The 18,475-nt window shown below is 44.9% G+C and overlaps 1 protein-coding gene across 4 annotated transcripts in view; it reads left to right on the top strand.

The window, feature by feature from the left end:
- The window catches only part of OGT (O-linked N-acetylglucosamine (GlcNAc) transferase), a 54,113-nt gene extending 41,592 nt beyond the window's left edge, over positions 1 to 12,521 (top strand). For 2 of the 4 annotated variants that reach the window (XM_037057824.1, XM_037057815.1), the window contains exons 20-22: positions 6,690 to 6,942; positions 7,391 to 7,514; positions 10,254 to 12,521. In XM_037057824.1, coding sequence (XP_036913719.1) covers positions 6,690 to 6,942; positions 7,391 to 7,514; positions 10,254 to 10,428 — 552 coding nt within the window. In that variant the 3' untranslated portion in view covers positions 10,429 to 12,521. Of the gene's footprint in view, positions 1 to 2,125; positions 2,305 to 6,689; positions 6,943 to 7,390; positions 7,515 to 7,852; positions 8,049 to 10,253 lie in introns of those variants that run through there. The other 2 variants (XR_005068176.1, XR_005068178.1) reach the window with 2 other exon arrangements.
- Positions 12,522 to 18,475: the final 5,954 nt, after the last annotated feature.

The raw sequence follows: 18,475 nt of genomic DNA, 5'->3' as shown, positions 1-18,475 counted from the left end.
TGCCTGCTCGGTAAAATAGTGTTGGTTGTAGGTCCTTGTTTTTCATCACTTTGAGTATTTCATTCTTATCTCTTATGGCTTGACACATTTCTTTGAGAAATCAGGTGCCATTCTTGTAGGAGCTCCCTTGTAGGTGCTAAGCTGCTTTTTTCTTTCTGTTTCTATGATTTTCTCTTTAAACTTTTGCATTTTAATTTTGATGTGTCTTGGTGTGGGCCTTGTTAGGTTTATTTTGTTTGGGACTCTATGTGCTTCCTGGACTTGTGTATCTTTTTCCTCCATCAGATTAGGGAGGTTCTTGATCCCTTGCCATCTCTCCTCTCCTTCTGGTACCCCTATAATGTGGAAGTTGTTATGCTTCATGTCATCCCAAAGGTCTCTTAAACTGTCCTCATTGTTTTTTTTACTTCTTTCTTTCTTTTTTTTTTTTACTGCTCTGATTAGGTGTTTCTGCCACTTTGTCTTCCAAATTGTTGATTGGAGCCTTTCTTTCACCTAACCTACGATTTATTTGTTCTGGTATGTTCTTCATTGCAGATGAGATTGGGCACGTTCAGGGTGGTATGGCCGTAGACATATTCTTCATTTCAGATAATATATTCTTCATTTCTGACTGGTTATTGTGTGTGCTTTCTATGTCTTTTTTCATGCTTTTGAAGTTCTCACTACATTCCTTGAGCATCCTTAAAATCTGTTTTGAACTCTGTATCTGGTAAATTGCTTGCCTTGATTTTATTTAGCTTTTTTCCTGGAGATGTCGTCTGTTTTTCCAATTGGGGCATGTTTCTTTGTCTCCCCATTTTGGTTCCCTCATTGTGTTTGTTTTTATGTATTAGATGGATCTGGTTTGACTCCCAGTCTTTGTGGGGTTGCCTTATGTATAGTAGGTGTCCTGTGGGATCCAATGGTGTAGTCTCTCTGATCACTTCAGCTGGGTGCTCCAGGAATGTGCCGTTTGTGGGTTATGTGGTCCTTCCTGTTGCAATTGAGTCTTAACTGCTATTGGCCTGTTTGTGGGGAGGATCAACCCTGTCCACAGTGTATGAGGTGCTGTTCAGGTGCTGACCACCACTAAGTGGATTTTGCCTCAGTGGGGTCTGTTGCCTACTGAGATCTTTCTTTGGCTATGCTGCTTGTGAAGTTAATTGGATCCTGCCATGATATTGTCTGAATCTGGCCACTAGGTGTCTCTCTTTTGGGACCTCTTGGCAGGCACTCTGGTGCAGGTTAGTTTCAATCGTTGCCTGTGACTGGCTGTGGGCAGCCTGTTTGGAGCTACGGAACGATCCACAGTTAGTGGTTGCCCCTGCTGGTCCTTAGTGTGCATTGGAAGGACCAACCTGTACACCAAGGCTGGCTTCCACCAGCACTGGATCTGGGGGCAGGTCAGCAAAAGGCTCAAGGCATCCCTAGATCCGGCTCTTCCTGCCTCCATCTGTCCACTGTCTGTTAGGCTCAGTCACTGAAAGAGCCTCTGGCAGTACTCAAGTTGCATGAGGTAGGTTCTCAGTGAGTCACCAGGTAGGTGTGAGTGCTGTTCACCAGGTTGATGCAGATTCAAACTCAGTGCCAGTGCTGGGTCTGAGGCCGCACAGCAAAAGTCCCAGGGTACACCAAGTCTAGATGACCACTGCTTGGGTGCCCTTACTACACCTTGGTGTTGAGGCAGGGTTTCACGGAGTCATCAGGGTGAGGCCAGCCTATTTTAATCAGGCCCAAACAGACCAAGATTTGGCCATGTGAAGGTAAGGCTCTGTACTGGTCGGGTGTGTGAGGGGAAAATGACCCCTGTCATAGAGCCAAGCGACCCCATGTGTCCTAGATTATGCCCTGAGCCTGAGCTCAGCAGGGTGGGCCTGCCAGAAGTGGGGAGGGTGGGGCTTCCAGGAGCCCCGAGGGTGGGGCTGGCAGATCTCTGCAGGGCAGATGCTGCGAGTCACATTCTCAGGAAATTACGGGAATGGCCCCTGCCTCAAAGCCACACAACTCAGTCACTGACAACTCCTGAGTCTGCATGGGCCTATCTCTACATGGCAGCCCAGGCAGCTGACTCCTGAGCATGGTATGAGCTCCATGTTGTGGGGTGACAGGATTCCAGAACGTGGCGTTAATGTATTCCCCCCAGGCTGATGCCGTAAGGAGGGGAGTGCTCCACCCAAGAACAATGTTGTCTGCAGTGTGGGAGATGGACTCAGCACAGGTATCCTGACGGCTGTCTCTTCAGGTCTTTCCCCAGAGCCACAAACCCCAGTCTCTCCTGACACGACTCTAGTCTACTCCACCCTCCCTCCGCCGGAGCCCAGGGTGAGTGGCTGCAAACAAAATTTTGTGCACTAGCACGTTAAGAGGGTGCCGAGTCTCTAAGCAGAGTCCTGACTCTCACTGGTGGACCAGATCCCCACCACTTTTCACAGGCAGGTGCTGCGTGGGCACCTCTTTCTGGCTCCAGGGAGCCCAGCGTGGGTTTGAGACCCTATACTTCCTAGGGGAACCTGTGCGTCTGGGATATCCTTCCGGAATCTCAGCCGCCACCCATGGGAATGGGGCCAATCCTTTTTGTGTCTCCACCTTTCCTGCCAGTCTCAATGTGGCTTCTTCAGTAAATCCTTGGTTTTGAAACTTCTCTCCAGCTAGTCTTCAGTTGGTTATTCAGATTGATTGTTCTATATTTGAGTTGTAATTTGAGTTTGGTTTTGGAGGGAGGTAAGTGTAACATCCACCTACTCCAGTGACATCTTGGATGACTCTTCATCACTTTGACAGTTTCTTGCCTGAACTGTTTCTGTTGAGAAATCAGGTGACAGTCTTAATCAGAACTCTCTTGTAGGTAACTAACTGCTTTCCTTTCAGGCTTTTATGATTCTCCATTTGTCTTTAACCTTTACCATTTTAATTGTGACATGTCTGGGAGTGGGCTTCTTTGAGTACATCTCATTCGGGACTCTGTGCTTCCTGGACTTGGGTGTTGTTTTCCTTTACCAGATTAGGGAGGTTTTTGGTCTCTATTTCTTCAGATAGGTTCTCGATCTCTTGCTCTCTCTATTGTCCTTCCAGTGCCTCTGTGATGCAAATATTGTTATACTCGGTGTTGTCCCAGAGGTCCTTAAACTATGCTCATTTTTAAGATTCTTTTCATTCTGCTATTCCGATTGGGTATTTCCTACTACCTTGCCATCCAAATCGCTGTTTCAGTCTTCTGCTACATCTAATGAACTATTTATTCCATCTAATGTAGTCTTCATTTCAGTTGTTTTGTTTTTGATTTTTGACTAGTTCTCTTTTATGGTATCTTTCTCCTTATTAAGTTCTCACTGAGTTCATCTGTGTTTCCCCTAAGTTCGTTGAGCATCCCTATGAGCAGTGTTTTGAACTTTCTATGTGATAGATTGCTTGCCTCTATTTTATTTAGTTCTTTTTCTGGTGTTGCGTCTTTTTTTTTTTTTTAAATTTGGGGTCTGTTTCTCTATCTCTTCATTCTGGCTGCCTCCCTGTGTTTATTTCCATGTATGAAGTAGATCTGTTCCGTCTCAGTCTTGACCTAGTGATCTTATATAGAAAGTGCCTTGTGGGGCTCAGTGGCACAGTCTCCTGTGTCACCTGAGCTGGGTCCTCCAGGGGTGTTCCTCGTATGGGTTGTTTCCCCTCCTGTTGTAGTTAGGCCCTGGTTGGTGCTGATGTGTCAGTAGGTGGAGGTGACCCTCCTGCTGACTGGCTGTGTAGTCTAGTCGTGCCTACCACAGCCGAGCTGTTGTCTGGCGGCTGGCCCCTTGTAGTAGTTACTTGTTCAAGCTGATTTTGCCCTTTGGGTGTATTTGTTGGGGAGCTGGTTGCGTGGGGTTTTGATGCACTCCGAAGCTTGGCCACTGGAACCTCTTGGGAGGGGCTCTTGATTCAGGCTGAAAACAGACACAACTTTGTGCAAGATTTGGGGCTGCTTGGCAGCAGTTACAATTTGTGCCAAGGCCAGCCCCTGCTTGTATGGGGCTTGTGGACCTTGGAGAGAGAGTTGCGTGAGCCTAGGGCGCCCACTACTTTTGTGCATCTTGAGGACCTTTGAGAAAGTCAGCAGCACAAGTTTGGACAGCCACCACTCCTGTGGGGTTTCTGGCCCTCTGAGTGAGTCTGCAGCATTAGCCGAGGCAGACCGCTCCTGTGGAGGAACCACTGGCAGAGGCTCAGGCCTGGCGAAGAGACTTGGCTGGGGCAGGCTCTCAGGGAATCCCAGGGCAAGATGTACGGTGTTAGGCAGGTTAAAGGAGAGTGCAGATTTGGCATCTGCCTCCATTGGGCTGGCTGGGTTGGGGGGAGTGCTCAACAAAGGGACAGTGGTACTTGGCGGTGCTTCAGTCCCCAGAGACAGTTGACTTGACCACTGGCCCTGCAGCCCTCACCATGAAGGTAGTTGGTTTAGTTCTCCGTCATGTGTGCCTGGGTGCTTTTTGAGCTGCTGCCCTCCCTGTACAGCTTAGAGTGAGGGAGTTTGTGTGCCGGCCCTTTAACAACAGCCCATCTCACTCTCCCACAGCCCTTTGTCTGCTTGCTGACACACTCCCCCTGGTTTTCACAGATGTTATGGGGACTTTTCTTCTCATCACTGGTGTCCTGGGCTGGGGAGCCTGTTGTGCGCCTGGGACCCTGAGCTCCTCGTTGGGGACCGCCACAGCCAAGACAGCCCTCTTCTCTCTTAATCTTAGTACACCGTGGGTGTGGGGCTCGCCTCCTCCACGTCTCTGCCCTTTCTACCTGTCCGATGTGGCTTCTTTACATCCTCAGTTATGGGAATTCTGATAAGCTTGTCCTCAGGTGGTTCTCAATGAGGATCGTTCTGTAATTTAGTTGTAATTTTGATGTGGTTGTGGGAGGAGAGATTAATTTACCTACTCTGCTGCCTTGACCTTCTGGTGGGTTGTGCTCATTTTAAATCTTCAAAAGAGTTGTAACTTTTCTTGCCATTTTTGATCTCTCCTTCCAGTGTCTAAAATAACACCTTATGAACCCTTTTAATTTATGTATTCAAAAACAGGGATCAGCAAACTTTTTCTTGAAGGGCCAGATGGTTAAAGTTGTCCGTTTTGCAATCCATACTCCCCGTCACCTCTATTCTTCTCTGCCATTGTAGCAGGAAAACACCATAGACATTCTGTAAATGAACGCGTGTAGGTGTGTTCCAGTAAAACTTGATTTTCAATACACAGGCAACATGCGAGATTTGGCTCATAGGCCATAGTTTGCCAACCCATGGTTTAAACTGATAAGCAAAAGGTTGTCACGCGTACTCACCTGTATTTAACTTTCTCGCATATTATCGACCTGTACCTAGGAAGGGATCCATTTATGTCATTACCTTTTAGCTCATTAGACCAGTAGGACCTCTGAAGGTTCTAATCTTTGGTATCCATAATTTGCTCTTATTCTAGAGAGCTGAAATGCAGATGATTCTTTTGTTGATGTCTTTTCTGATTAATGTCTGGTTATTTTTTTTCTTTGGAGAGGGGAGGGTGGAGGAGAAGCAGCAGCAGATGCCTGCAGGCTTATGGTCCCTTAATCCTCCTCACCTCTCAGCATTCAAGAAAAGATCTGATAACTAGAACGTTTTGTCGTGCATTTGTGGCAAATATATTTGGCAGCAAAACTACCCGAACTACTCTGTTGATGGTCTTTTATTTGTTCCATTTAGTGTGAATATTCCTGCATCTCAATGCAGAAGCACTGATGTGTTTGTTTACAGGGACTCACCACTGGGTGTAATGTACTACATGTGCCCTGTACAACCTTTTAAAAATCTGAAATATTCCAAATTCTGAAATGTCATTGGTTCCTATGGCTTTCAGAGAGGGGATGGTGAACACGTGAGGTACACTAAGTGAGGTAGACTTAAATCGGGGGTTGGCAAACTGTGGCCTGTGGGTCAACTTTGGCTCACTGCCTGCTGTTGTAAATAACATTTTATTGACCCACAGCCGTACCTGCTTGTTTCCGTGTTGACTGTGGCTGTCTTCCAGTGACAAGGGGAGAACCGAGCCTAAAGTTAGCGTGCAGTCCATGTGGTTGGAAGGCCAGGAATATTTGCTCTCTGAACCTTCACAAAAAAAGTCTGCTGATACCTGATCTGGATTAGGCAAATAAAGTTAGGCAAGAGTGAGCTAACTGTTGTGTCACAGTGGATGATGTAAAACTTGAAGTGGAAAATTGCTGTCTTTTCTACAAAATATCTGCCAGTAGCAGTTCCCATGGGACATGGCAGCCTCAGATTTTGCCAGTAGTTTATTTTGTCTTGTGTCTTCTTACATCAGTGTCCTCTTTTTTTTCTTTTGTTTTTTTAATTATTGATTAGGGAGAGAGACAGAGACATTGATTTGTTACTCCACTCATTTATGCATTCATTGGTTGCTTCTTACGTGTGTCCTGACTGGGAATCGAACCTGCAACCTTGGCATATTGGGATGATGCTCTAACCAACTGAGCTACCCAGCCAGGGCCCTCTTCTTTCTTTTAACTCTCTTTGGAGTCAGCAGGACAATAACCGATATTCAGTTGATTAATTCATCTATGTGAAGGGCAGACCAGTTCATAGTAGGCTGCTGTCTGGGTGAAAAGAGTAGAGTGTGGTCGAATTATTAGAGATCTATAGGAACCTTTCTTGAGAAGGGGAGAGCTGCTGTTAACAATTATTATTTTCCCTGTTTTAGATTCTGAAGCGTGTTCCCAACAGTGTGCTGTGGCTGTTGCGTTTTCCAGCAGTAGGAGAACCTAACATCCAACAGTATGCACAAAACATGGGCCTTCCCCAGAACCGTATCATCTTTTCACCTGTTGCTCCTAAAGAGGAACATGTCAGGAGAGGCCAGCTGGCAGATGTCTGCCTGGACACCCCACTCTGTAATGGGCACACCACAGGCATGGATGTCCTGTGGGCTGGGACACCTATGGTGACTATGCCAGGTAAGTTGCAGCTAAATCATTGGAATCTTCCTTGTTATTTTTTTAAAAGATTTCATTTATTTATTTTAGAGGGGAAGGGAGGGAGAGAGGGAGAGAAACATCAATATGCGGTTGCCTCTCACGCACCCCCTACTGGGGACCTGGCCTGCAACCCAGGCATGTGCCCTGACTGGGAATCGAACCAGTGAGCATTTGGTTTGCAGGCCAACGCTCAGTCTGCTGAGCCACACCAGCCAGGGCTTCCTTGTTAATTTTTGAATCTCCTTTAGGGGAGATAATTCCAGGTGAAATTGTGTGTCCTGGGGGAGGAGGATAAAAAAAATGATAGTTTTGAGCACATGGCTCCATCCCCCTCATTTATGTTGTGTGGATACTTACCACAAATAATATTAATAACCATGTGCTATTTGCATTCTCAGATGAGCAATTTTTATCTTTCTTATTACAGGAGAAACTCTGGCTTCTCGAGTAGCAGCTTCCCAGCTCACTTGTTTAGGTTGTCTGGAGCTTATTGCTAAAAATAGACAAGAATATGAAGATATAGCTGTGAAACTGGGAACTGACTTAGAATAGTAAGTAAACTTTTCCATTAATAAACCATATGATCAAGTGAAGGGAATCAGGAAAGTTTAAAGAGAACACAGGTGCTATAAAAGGAAATAATAAAGTAAGGGTAATATAAAATAGGTGAATTAGTTGTGTGATCTCTGGATGGGAGAAGAACTTTGTAAACTTTCATAAACGAAGTGATTGATAGGTTTTACTCTGTAAAGATTTAAATGCCTGAATGAAAGTAACTAAAAAAAAAAAGGCAAATAAGAAGAGAAAAATCTTTGTTTTTTTATGTCAAATATGAATAGCCTGGCTATATAAAGACTGAAGCACATTTACATTTTAAATCCCTTAATAGGAAAATAAACCAGGAAATCACCAGACAACTCACTGAAGTAGAAATACAAATGCTTAACAAGACAAAGTTTCATCCTCTGTAGTAGAAATGTAAATTAAAATAACATTGAGGCATACTCATTATTTGCCTATAAAACAAACGATTTTTAATATGATACCCATGATGAGGGAGCATTGAGGCGCTGGCCTTTTCATTGGTGAGTAAATTGGTGCAACCCTTCCTCAAAGTTATAAGATTCCTTTCAAAAAGCCAGAGCTTTGACCCTAATAATGCCACATACTCACTATAGCGTAAGAAAGAAAAAGTGTAACTTAAATGCCCCAAAGGGGTGGGAAATAAAGAGGGGTGAAGCTTTATCCATGCAATGAAAAAGTGTTTATCTCTTCACTGAGGTTTTTCTTTGGGTACTATGGGTTATTTTTATGTGTATGTTTTTTCTAAGAAGTAGCATATTATAGAGAAGCTTAAAGGAGCATCCTCTTTGAGTCAGATTGCCTGGGTTAGAATCCAGGCCATCCCACTTACAAGCTTGTGACTTTGGGCAAATTACCAGTAGGGTCTACATGCCTTGGTTTTTCCATCTGCAAATGGGGATGAATGATAGCACCTACCTTGCAGAGATGTTGTGAGGATTAAAAAAGGTGTTCCGCGTAAAATACAACAGTTTTTGGCACATAGTAAGTATTCAGCAGATGTCAAGTATTTTCATCATTTTGTCCTTTGAACATCATATACATCTAAGGAAAACAAGTGAAAATTTTGAGCCCTGGGCTTAAAAAAATTAAGATTCGTGTCCATCATCCCAGAGATAGGTATAGAAAATAATTTAGTGTCTTTTTTTAAAACTTTTTGGAACAGAGTTGATTTCATGCAATACTTTTTGTCAATATTTTGTAAGGAAAACTATTAATTTTATAGTAAATACATATACATATATATGTATCTACTGTCTTAGATCCACTAACATTTACTGTGCTTGTTTTATTACCTGTCTGCCCATCTATTACTCTATCCATCTAGCAATCATTTTATTTGATAATAGCAGTACTTTTCTCCCCAAATACTTCAGAATGTGTACATCATTCACTATAGTTTAATATCTTTCTTTTTTTCTTTTGAGGCAAACTTTATGTACAGTGGAATGTACAAATCTTACACTAGTTTTGAGAAATACCTTTATAACCTAAACCTTTAACAAGATACAGAACCCGTCTATCATTCCAGAAGGTTCCCTCATGCCTTTTCTCATTCAGTCCCCTCAGCAACCCATAGGCAACCACTGTTCTGAATTTTTCCCCACCATAAATTAATTTTATGTTAACAAATGGAACCTACATGGCATGTACTCTTAAAAGCCTCTTTCACTCAGCCTAATATTTTGAGATTTGTCCATGTTGCTTGCTTCTCTTAGTATTCATTCCTTTTTATTGCTGTGTGGTTGTTCATTCTATGGATGTATCACAGTTTACTCATTCTTTTTTAAAAAATATTTTATTTATTTTTAGAGAGAGGGGAAGGCAGGGAGAAAGAGAGTGAGAGAAAAATCAGTGTGTGGTTGCCTCTTGTGCATCCCCACTAGGAACCTGGCCTGCAACCCAGGCATGTGTCCTAACTGGGAATTGAACTGGCGATCCTTTGGTTTACAGAATGGCGCTCAATCCACTGAGCCACACCAACCAGGACTAGCCATTCTAATATTCGTATGTAGAACTTACACAAATAGAGCACAAAAGTATTTTTATTTGGAAGGTAGCATGAATAAGGTCGTGGTTGGGTTAAGGCCAGCAGTAATAGATATATACAGTCATTTCACTAGTTCTGTCACAACAAACATTAAAGCCACTTTTTATTTTTGTTTTGTTGGTTCTTTTCTTAAAAGTTTTTTTCAATTGCAGTTTACATTTAATATTTTGTATTAGTAAACTGAATACTCTGTCTTGTGCATGTGCCTTAGCTATTGTAAATGGTGCTTCAGTGAACATCTTTGCATGGCCAGGTGTATCTGCATCTCTGATTATTTCTTCTGAATAGATTTGAAAGTGTTTTCGGTTGTCAGAGGGTTCTGAACATTTAAGGTTCTTAATATACATATTACTAAATTACCACGGTGGTAAGCAGTTTACATGCTAACCAGTGGCACATAGGAATAGATGTGTCATATTTTAAAGGTAGAAAGGAGATGAAATGGAAAAAGTATGGTCTCTCCTGGATATACTTGTTTAAGAAAGAACTAAATTTTTCAGGGGATATGAACTTAATTTTAAGTGTTAGCATTATGTTAGGTGTGACCCTTTTTCAGCATTGAGGTCATGTAAAGTTTTGTCATGCATTTCACCAGAGGTAAAGTTTCTGCTCTGTTGGTAAACTTGGCTCCCTCTCTCTCTTTTTTTTAATTACGCAGCCTGAAGAAAATTCGTGGCAAAGTCTGGAAACAGAGAATATCTAGCCCTCTGTTCAACACCAAACAATACACAATGGAACTAGAGCGGCTCTATCTACAGATGTGGGAGCATTATGCAGCTGGCAACAAACCCGATCACATGATTAAGCCTGTCGAAGTCACTGAGTCGGCCTAACTAAAGACTGTGCACGGGAGAATTAGCCCTCTACCTGAGCCTCAACCTTCGGGGGAAAGGGAACTAGAAAAATGGACTTTTTACTTCTCTGTATAGCATCACGTTACAGACGAATGACAAATGATGAGCATAGAATAGCACAGCCAGAGTTGCTTCGCGCTTGATAGGGAGAGACCCACGAGCTGGAAACTGCTGTTCTGCAAGGAATCTCCATAGAATTTTGCAGCAACCAGGTGGTGCATAGGTCTGGAAGGTCTGCTCCCCCTTGGTCTTCCGAGGGATGGTTAGCATGGAGGGGAGACCTAGACTGTCCAGCCTTTTTTGTGATTCCGTGGCTTGATTGAATCTTCTGAATTAATTCTTTCTTTATATTTTGGGTATTGGAGTTTTTAAAAATGTTTGGTTTCAGGTGTTTTTATTCATGTGAAGTACATATGATTCTCTTGAGATAAGATTTTAGGCTAAAATGTTGCTCCTTGTTTTAGTTTCAGAACTCAGTCGATTAATGGGAACTTTGCTGGTGTAGTCTTTTTATAGGTTTTATAAACCACTTGAGCCTATATCAGTCGTTTGAGTGTCTGACCTGATGTTTGGAGCTATCAGTGCTTTGTTGGTTTAGATGGTGACTCAGTTTTTTTTCTGGTCCATTTCCTTCCCCTCCCCGTACTTTAAAATTTCTCCTGTAAGTCAGCTAACAAAACCAAGTCTGATGCAGAATATCCCAGAGTGTTTCTCTGAAACAGATTATCTGGTGCCAAATGAAAATTCATAGGAATGATCACTAATGGTGAAGGGCACAGTTGTGGAATTGTCATTGATGATAATAATACTTATTTTTTTGGCCTAGTTTTCACCTATTGCACCAGTGTTTTACCTCCTTCGACTGCCCCTCTATGCTATTGCCAGAGTGATAGTGTGTGATAAGATTTTTGCCTTTCTTTCTAAGGTTTGCCTTTTTTTTAAAGTGAGTCCTGTTCTTCCTAGTTTTGTCAGCAGAAATGAAATCCCAGGTAAGTATAAGTATTCAAATATTTAATCAGTAAGTTACAATTATTTGTGACTATGTTAAATAACTTTCATCAAAAACACATTATAGGTAAAAAGCACTGAAGGACCAGCTATGTGTATGAATCATTGTTTTTTCAGATCTTCTAGGGAATTATGTAATAACTGTCTTGTGGACTTGGTCTTGAAGTCTGTGCATACTCGGCCTCAGCAGTAGTGCACTGTATTGCTGATTGGTTTGGAGTACAAATTAGACTAGGCCACCTGGAGCTTGATTTTTAAACCATAGGAATGAAATTATTGAATTCAACAAAGGATTGAGGACTCGAGGCTTAAACAAAACAACATATGAATATATGTTTTGTCTTGCTGTACTGCACTTACGCTATCCAGTAACAGATAATTTTTTGTCTGCTAGTAGTGTTCTAGATTATAGTGTCTTTCCAAAGCACTGAGGCAGTGTACCTATTCCGTAGTCGCAGCTGATGCCTGAATGTATCCTAGCTGACAAATTATTAATAAGAACTTGAATTTCTGAAAGTCTTACTGTTAACCAAAATCTGAGCAAGGAGTCTCAAGTATATTTCTTAGCCAGAATTATGTGTTAATGAACTGTGTATCTTTTAACGGCGTGAATCAAGGAACATCAGTTTAGGGGGTTTCTTAATTTATTTTTTACCTGATTGAAATACTAGTTAAAGGTTGCCAGCATGATTGCAGATAAAGTGATATTTGCAATTCACCAAACTACTTAATGTGGAATAGGATGATATACTTCTAGTGCCCTCAAGGCTGCGGCCTTCCAGCCCTTTCACATAGCACATCATTCCTCCTATAGGGATGACTTTTTTCCTGGCACGAAAAGTAGCCACTCTGGTTAAAGCTTTGCTTATTGTTAACAGGCTTTGGTTTCCAGGTAACATGTCTATGGAAGACTAATTATGAATAGAGATATAGATATTACTGGAAACAAATTGTTTTTTCTATTATGCTATGCTTTATGAAAAAAGTAAAACATTTAAATTGTGCTACAGAAATCAGGTGTTGTCTTGTGATCTTTAAATAATAAATAAATGATTTGCCCTTAACATGGCTGATGTTGTTTGTGTTCTGTTAGCTGGAGTGTTGGACAGAATAATGTGGTGACCCTTTAAGATGACAAAGCCCGCACCCCCCAGCACACTCATTCATGCTTGTTCTTGTTTTGCTTAAGACTGCTCTGGCTTCACTACCCCTGCAGTCTTGTTTTATGTGGACTTGTCCTTCCTGCTCAGTACAGTGGTTGAACTCGGCCCCCTGGTATGTGGGAAGGAACCAAAACAAATAGCAGTGCATCCGGGACTAGAACAGGCTGCTTAGCTGCCTGTTTTCTCAGGGAGATGAATGAGAATCCTTTTCAAGAAAATTTCAGGTAATTTACCTCCCTACTTCTGTGGATTGTGGCCCTCAAAGCCCTCATGCGGATTAGTGTGTTTCCTAAAGGTTGTGGGGGAAGAAAGTTGTCCGGTAACTTACTCGTAATAGATCGTACTATTCCCATGCTCTTCTGTTTGTTAGGAATCTGCAAGAACCATTAAAGGAATCGCTTGTGTACTTTGAATAAACTTGTGTAATTTAAGATTTGATTTCAATCCTAACCCACTTGTTACTTGAAAAACATGGCTCTTAACATTAACAGCAGCTAACATTCAGGTTTATTGCCCAAACCCCTGAGGCACACAGTTCTGTAACCCCCCACTTTAATAGAAGAGGCTTGTAGAGAGGTAAAGTGGCAGTTTGTTCAAGAGATAAGATGATAACGACAAGTGTCTTTTATCCAATTTCCTATCAACTCATAGTACTTTTATATATGTAGACAGTTCGGCGCTGAAGCGTTTAGGTTTTGGAACTCTTGTTTCTGGAGTTAGAATCCTGGCTTTGCCACTTTCCAGCCATGCATGCGATTGCTGTGAAGCTAGACTGCCCACCCTTGTCTACTTTTTCAAGTGTTGTTAGGATTAAATCCACACCAGCCAGTGGGAGCAGTGCCTAGCATGAAATAAACTCAATATTATTAACATCTTTAAATGCAAGGACATGTTCGTATTCTGTTGGCCAAATGGTTAAATTATGACATGTACAGGTGCCTGCCAGAGAAACGGGCACAATCTAGAAAGCATTTACTTCCCGGGTGTGTTTTTCTCAGTGCGTTTGGAGCGAGTACCAAAAACCTTCAAGTAACTAACCCCTCTTTATCTCCTGGGTTCGAAGGCTTTTGGAAGCAAACGTCTGTGTTGCCACGCACTGTTGGGTTGCTGCTCTGCTTTTACCTAGGGGTCTAGGTGCCCTCCCCTCAGCACCCAATACTTTGGAGGGCAAGCAGACAGCCTTAGAGGTTCCAGCACTTCAAGCAAGGAGCGGACTGGGCTCACCTGTCCAACTCCTCACGAGGATGGAGAAACTGCAAAGATTCAGCTCAGTTTTCTCCTGTCACCCAAAAAGTTGATTTAGGGATTGCCAAACTGCAGAAACGAACTGGGGCCCCTGAGCTCAGCAGGAAAATGGTGCTTTCGGGACGGATAAGCAAATACCTCCTGAGAAGGGGGAGGAGCACTGTTACTGTTGCACATTTCAGTGCATAGCGCGAAGTTTAAATCTGCCTTACGACCGGATCATGATAGTGGACTGTGATAGGTGGGTACAGGGGGCGCAGAACATGCAAGATTACCTCCCGCGCAGCCGGGCTCTATAAAAGCTGATGTTCAAGGAACTTGAGTCCTTTTCCGCTGCTCCGGATCTCAACCTCCAACGTACCTGGAAGCTGAGCGGCAATTGGCAACTCCAGAAGCGGCAGAAACAGGTAGGTAACTGAAGGAGTAGAAGTGGGTAGTGACGTGGGAACAATCTTGAAAGCTCATCCTAGTTGAGTAGACTTAATTCAGGGCCGCTGTACACCCTGGGCACTGATTGTCTGCAAAGCAGAAGATGGAGATTCTGGTAAAAGTTTGCCTGTTTGAACTTTTAAAAAAGGACTTTCAGAAGGTTTTTTTTTTTGTTGTTAGCAATATTAACTCTGCTAAATTGAGGATAGGGAATGTGTGAAGGGGTGCGGGTAAAAGTGGGAGCCTGAGGGAGTAGGGCTGTGGGGATGCTCTAGGGCTGAATGGTGGAAGAACGGCTCCCGGAGAGAGGCATGAATTAGGGGTGGGGGGTGCATGAGTTGGGGGTGCGGGCGGGCGCGGGGGGTGGGGTGGGGAAGGTGGACCGTGTTTGCAGACGGTCGATGTCTGATCTGTGGAAGCCTGCCTGGCTGGCTAAAATGGAAATTGGGGGTGGAGGTGGGGGCAGGTAGGGGAGTCGGTGTCTAATCTGACTGGGGGCTAGAAGCGGTGTAAGGGGTAGGGTAGGTGGAAAAGTCAAGGCCTGGGTGATGCAAGACTGGCTGAGGGTGAGAAACCGGAGTCGGGGAGGGGTCTAGCCCTCAGTGGAAGCTCTCTGCAAGAGGAGAGGCAGGAGGAAGGGGTGCAGGTGGATTGTGGGGGGTAGGGGGGGTGGGGGGGAGTGGAGGAGTCAATTCCTGACTGGCTGGAAGTGGGAGTGGGGGAGGGGTCTAGGCCTGCCCGCATCAGCTCTCCTGATGAGGAGAGGCGGAAGAGGGGGGCTGGTGGTCATGGCAGGGTGATTGGAAGATTCGAGGCCTGGTTGGCTGGGAGTGGGGGAGGGGGTCTAGGCCTCCGTGGAAGCTCTCCTCATGAGGAGAGGCAGGAAGAGGGGTGTGGGTGGGGGGGTGAGCGGAGGAGTCATCGATTCCTGATTGGCTGGAAGTAGGAAGTGGGGGGGAGGTCTAGGCTTCTCTGTGTAAGCTTTCCTGATGAGGAGAGGCGGAGGCAGAGGGCTGGTGGTCTTGGCGGGGTGACTGGAAGAATCGAGGCCTGGTTGGCTGGGAGTGGGGGAGGGGGTCTAGGCCTCCGTGGAAGCTCTCCTCATGAGGAGAGGCAGGAAGAGGGGTGTGGGTGGGGGGGTGAGCGGAGGAGTCATCGATTCCTGATTGGCTGGAAGTAGGAAGTGGGGGGGAGGTCTAGGCTTCTCTGTGTAAGCTTTCCTGATGAGGAGAGGCGGAGGCAGAGGGCTGGTGGTCTTGGCGGGGTGACTGGAAGAATCGAGGCCTGGTTGGCTGGGAGTGGGGGAGGGGTCTAAGCCTCCGGGGAAGCTCTCCTCATGAGGAGAGGCAGGAAGAGGGGTGTGGGTGGGGGGGTGAGCGGAGGAGTCATCGATTCCTGATTGGCTGGAAGTAGGAAGTGGGGGGGAGGTCTAGGCTTCTCTGTGTAAGCTTTCCTGATGAGGAGAGGCGGAGGCAGAGGGCTGGTGGTCTTGGCGGGGTGACTGGAAGAATCGAGGCCTGGTTGGCTGGGAGTGGGGGAGGGGTCTAAGCCTCCGGGGAAGCTCTCCTCATGAGGAGAGGCAGGAAGAGGGGTGTGGGTGGGGGGGTGAGCGGAGGAGTCATCGATTCCTGATTGGCTGGAAGTAGGAAGTGGGGGGGAGGTCTAGGCTTCTCTGTGTAAGCTTTCCTGATGAGGAGAGGCGGAGGCAGAGGGCTGGTGGTCTTGGCGGGGTGACTGGAAGAATCGAGGCCTGGTTGGCTGGGAGTGGGGGAGGGGTCTAAGCCTCCGGGGAAGCTCTCCTCATGAGGAGAGGCAGGAAGAGGGGCGTGGGTGGGGGGGGGGTGAGCGGAGGAGTCATCGATTCCTGATTGGCTGGAAGTAGGAAGTGGGGGGGAGGTCTAGGCTTCTCTGTGTAAGCTTTCCTGATGAGGAGAGGCGGAGGCAGAGGGCTGGTGGTCATGGCGGGGTGACTGGAAGAGTAGAGGCCTGGTTGGCTGGGAGTGGGGGAGGGATCTAGGCCTGGGGGAAGTTCTCTTCTTGAGGAGAGGCAGGAGGGGCATAGGGAAGCTCTCCTGATGAGAGGCGCAAGCAGAGGGCTGGTGGTCATGGGCGGAGCGAGTGGAAGTTTTGAGGCCTGGTTGGCTGGAAGTTGAGGCGGGGTCTAGGCTTCTGGTGTAAGTCCCTGGTTGGCTGCAGGCAGAAAGCCGGAGTCGGAAGGTGGTGGTTGGCTGGAAGTGTATGTGTGGGGGGGGTGTGGTGGCTTGATCTGTGTAAGACTGCTAGGAGCCGGTGTTAGGGAGATGGAAGGGCGGGGCGGGGCAGGGGGCGGGAGAGGTTAGAAGGTTCAAAGCTTGATAAGTAGACTTTGAGATGTGGGGCAGGAGTAAGGGAAGAAACGGCTTTGGAAGAATGGAGGGCCAGTATGGGGGTAAGGAAATTGGGGGAAAGAGAGCACTGGATTAGAGACTGAGTAGGGGTTTAGGGCATACTAAAATCTTACCACATGGAGGAATGACCATCTTCTGCGCATCTGCGTAAAACGGAGGTTGAGGTGACAATATCAGGTGCTTTGGGCTTTCAGATTGATCCGGGGCAGGGTGGGAAAGGGGTATGGTACTCCTTGTCAATAGTTTTCCTCATCTAGGCATTTTGCAACAAAGAAATTTAAATTCTTCTCATTTCGTGGAGCAAAGTTTTGCTTCTAAATTAGGGTAAAGAAGCTGCTCAAAGATAAATGTACAATGTGTCTTTGTCTCGACTACAGGCAAGAACATGTCCAGAAAAGGGACTGGCCAGTTAAAGATCCTGGACAATGATTGGTGAGATCTGAAAAATTCTCTTTTAGTTTAAACTTTTCTCGGAGAGTATGTTTGTTTTATTCAGAGCCTGTAGAGTGTATAACTTGGCTAGTTATAAAATGAGAATGATAAAAAAGGGGTCTTAGAATAAGAGGAATCCAACCTCCTAGGCAATACATTGATTTTCTATATCAGGGGTCTCCAACCTCCAGGCCACGGACCGGTACTGGTCACAGCCTGTTAGGAACCTGGTGCACAGAGGCAGGCGAGCAGCAGGCTGCGAGCGAAGCTTGGCTTGCATTACCGCCTGAGCTCTGCCTTCTCCGCCTCCTTCTGCCCGCATGACCCTGTCCCGCCCCATTGATGGAAAAATTGCCTTCCACCAAACCGGTCCCTGGTGCCAAAAAGGTTGGAGACCACTGCTGTATGTCATATCTCTGTTAGTGGCCAGAAACGCACAACTATTAAGTAACACAATAGCATTGTTGAATATGTCTACAGGGTATTTCGGAAATTTTTTTCATGCTGAGGAACTTCAAACCTCTCCTTAACGTTACTTCCATCCCATTCACAGTGCAGACCTCTATAGAGAGGTATAGAGATGGAACATTTTTCTTCTCTGTGGTAAGGTGGTACAATTTTGTGAACTGGGGTTTTTTTAAAGATTTTATTTATTTATATTTAGAGGGGAAGGAGGGAGAGAGGGAGAGAAACATCAATGTGTGGTTTCTCTCATGCAGGCCCTACTGGGGACCTGGCCCACAATGTCCTGCAACTCAGGCATGTGCCCTGACTGGGAATCAAGCCATTAACCCTTTGTTTCACAGGCCTGCACTCAATCCACTGAGCTACACCAGCCAGGGCAGGGAGCTACAGTTTTTTTAAGATGTCTTATTTCCTCTCAGTCTTCTCCTGGGACACTGCCTTGTTTTCCTCCTTCATAGACAAGCAAGTATATAATATGGAAGAATGTAGAAACCACAGAACACAGAGCCTGGAAGGAGATCCAAATACTTAAAAAATTTTAGTTCATGATAAAAAAAAATGGTATTTCAAATCAGTGGAGAAAAGAGATTAATTAGCATGTGATTTGAAGACAATTGGCTGGCCATTTGGGAAAAAATAAGAAATGGACTCTTAACCTCATTACTCATATACCGAAACAAATTACACATGGATGAAATACTTTAAAATAAAAATTAAAACCATTAAAAATATTAGAATATAGAGGTGGGTTTTGTTTCTAATACTTTTGGAGTGGAGAAGGTCTAAGTTTGATATTAAACAAAAGCATAAAAATGACATATAAGATAACAAAATATTTGGCCCTGGCTGGTGTAGCTCAGTGGATTGAGTGCGGGCCTGTGAACCAGAGGATCACTG

The sequence above is a fragment of the Sturnira hondurensis genome, unplaced genomic scaffold (assembly GCF_014824575.4).
Source record: "Sturnira hondurensis isolate 20B ecotype Veracruz unplaced genomic scaffold, ASM1482457v3 Scaffold0000982, whole genome shotgun sequence".
NCBI classification, from domain to species: domain Eukaryota; kingdom Metazoa; phylum Chordata; class Mammalia; order Chiroptera; family Phyllostomidae; genus Sturnira; species Sturnira hondurensis.
The sequence above is the reverse complement of the archived record's forward strand: the minus strand, read 5'-3'. Positions and strand labels throughout refer to the sequence as shown.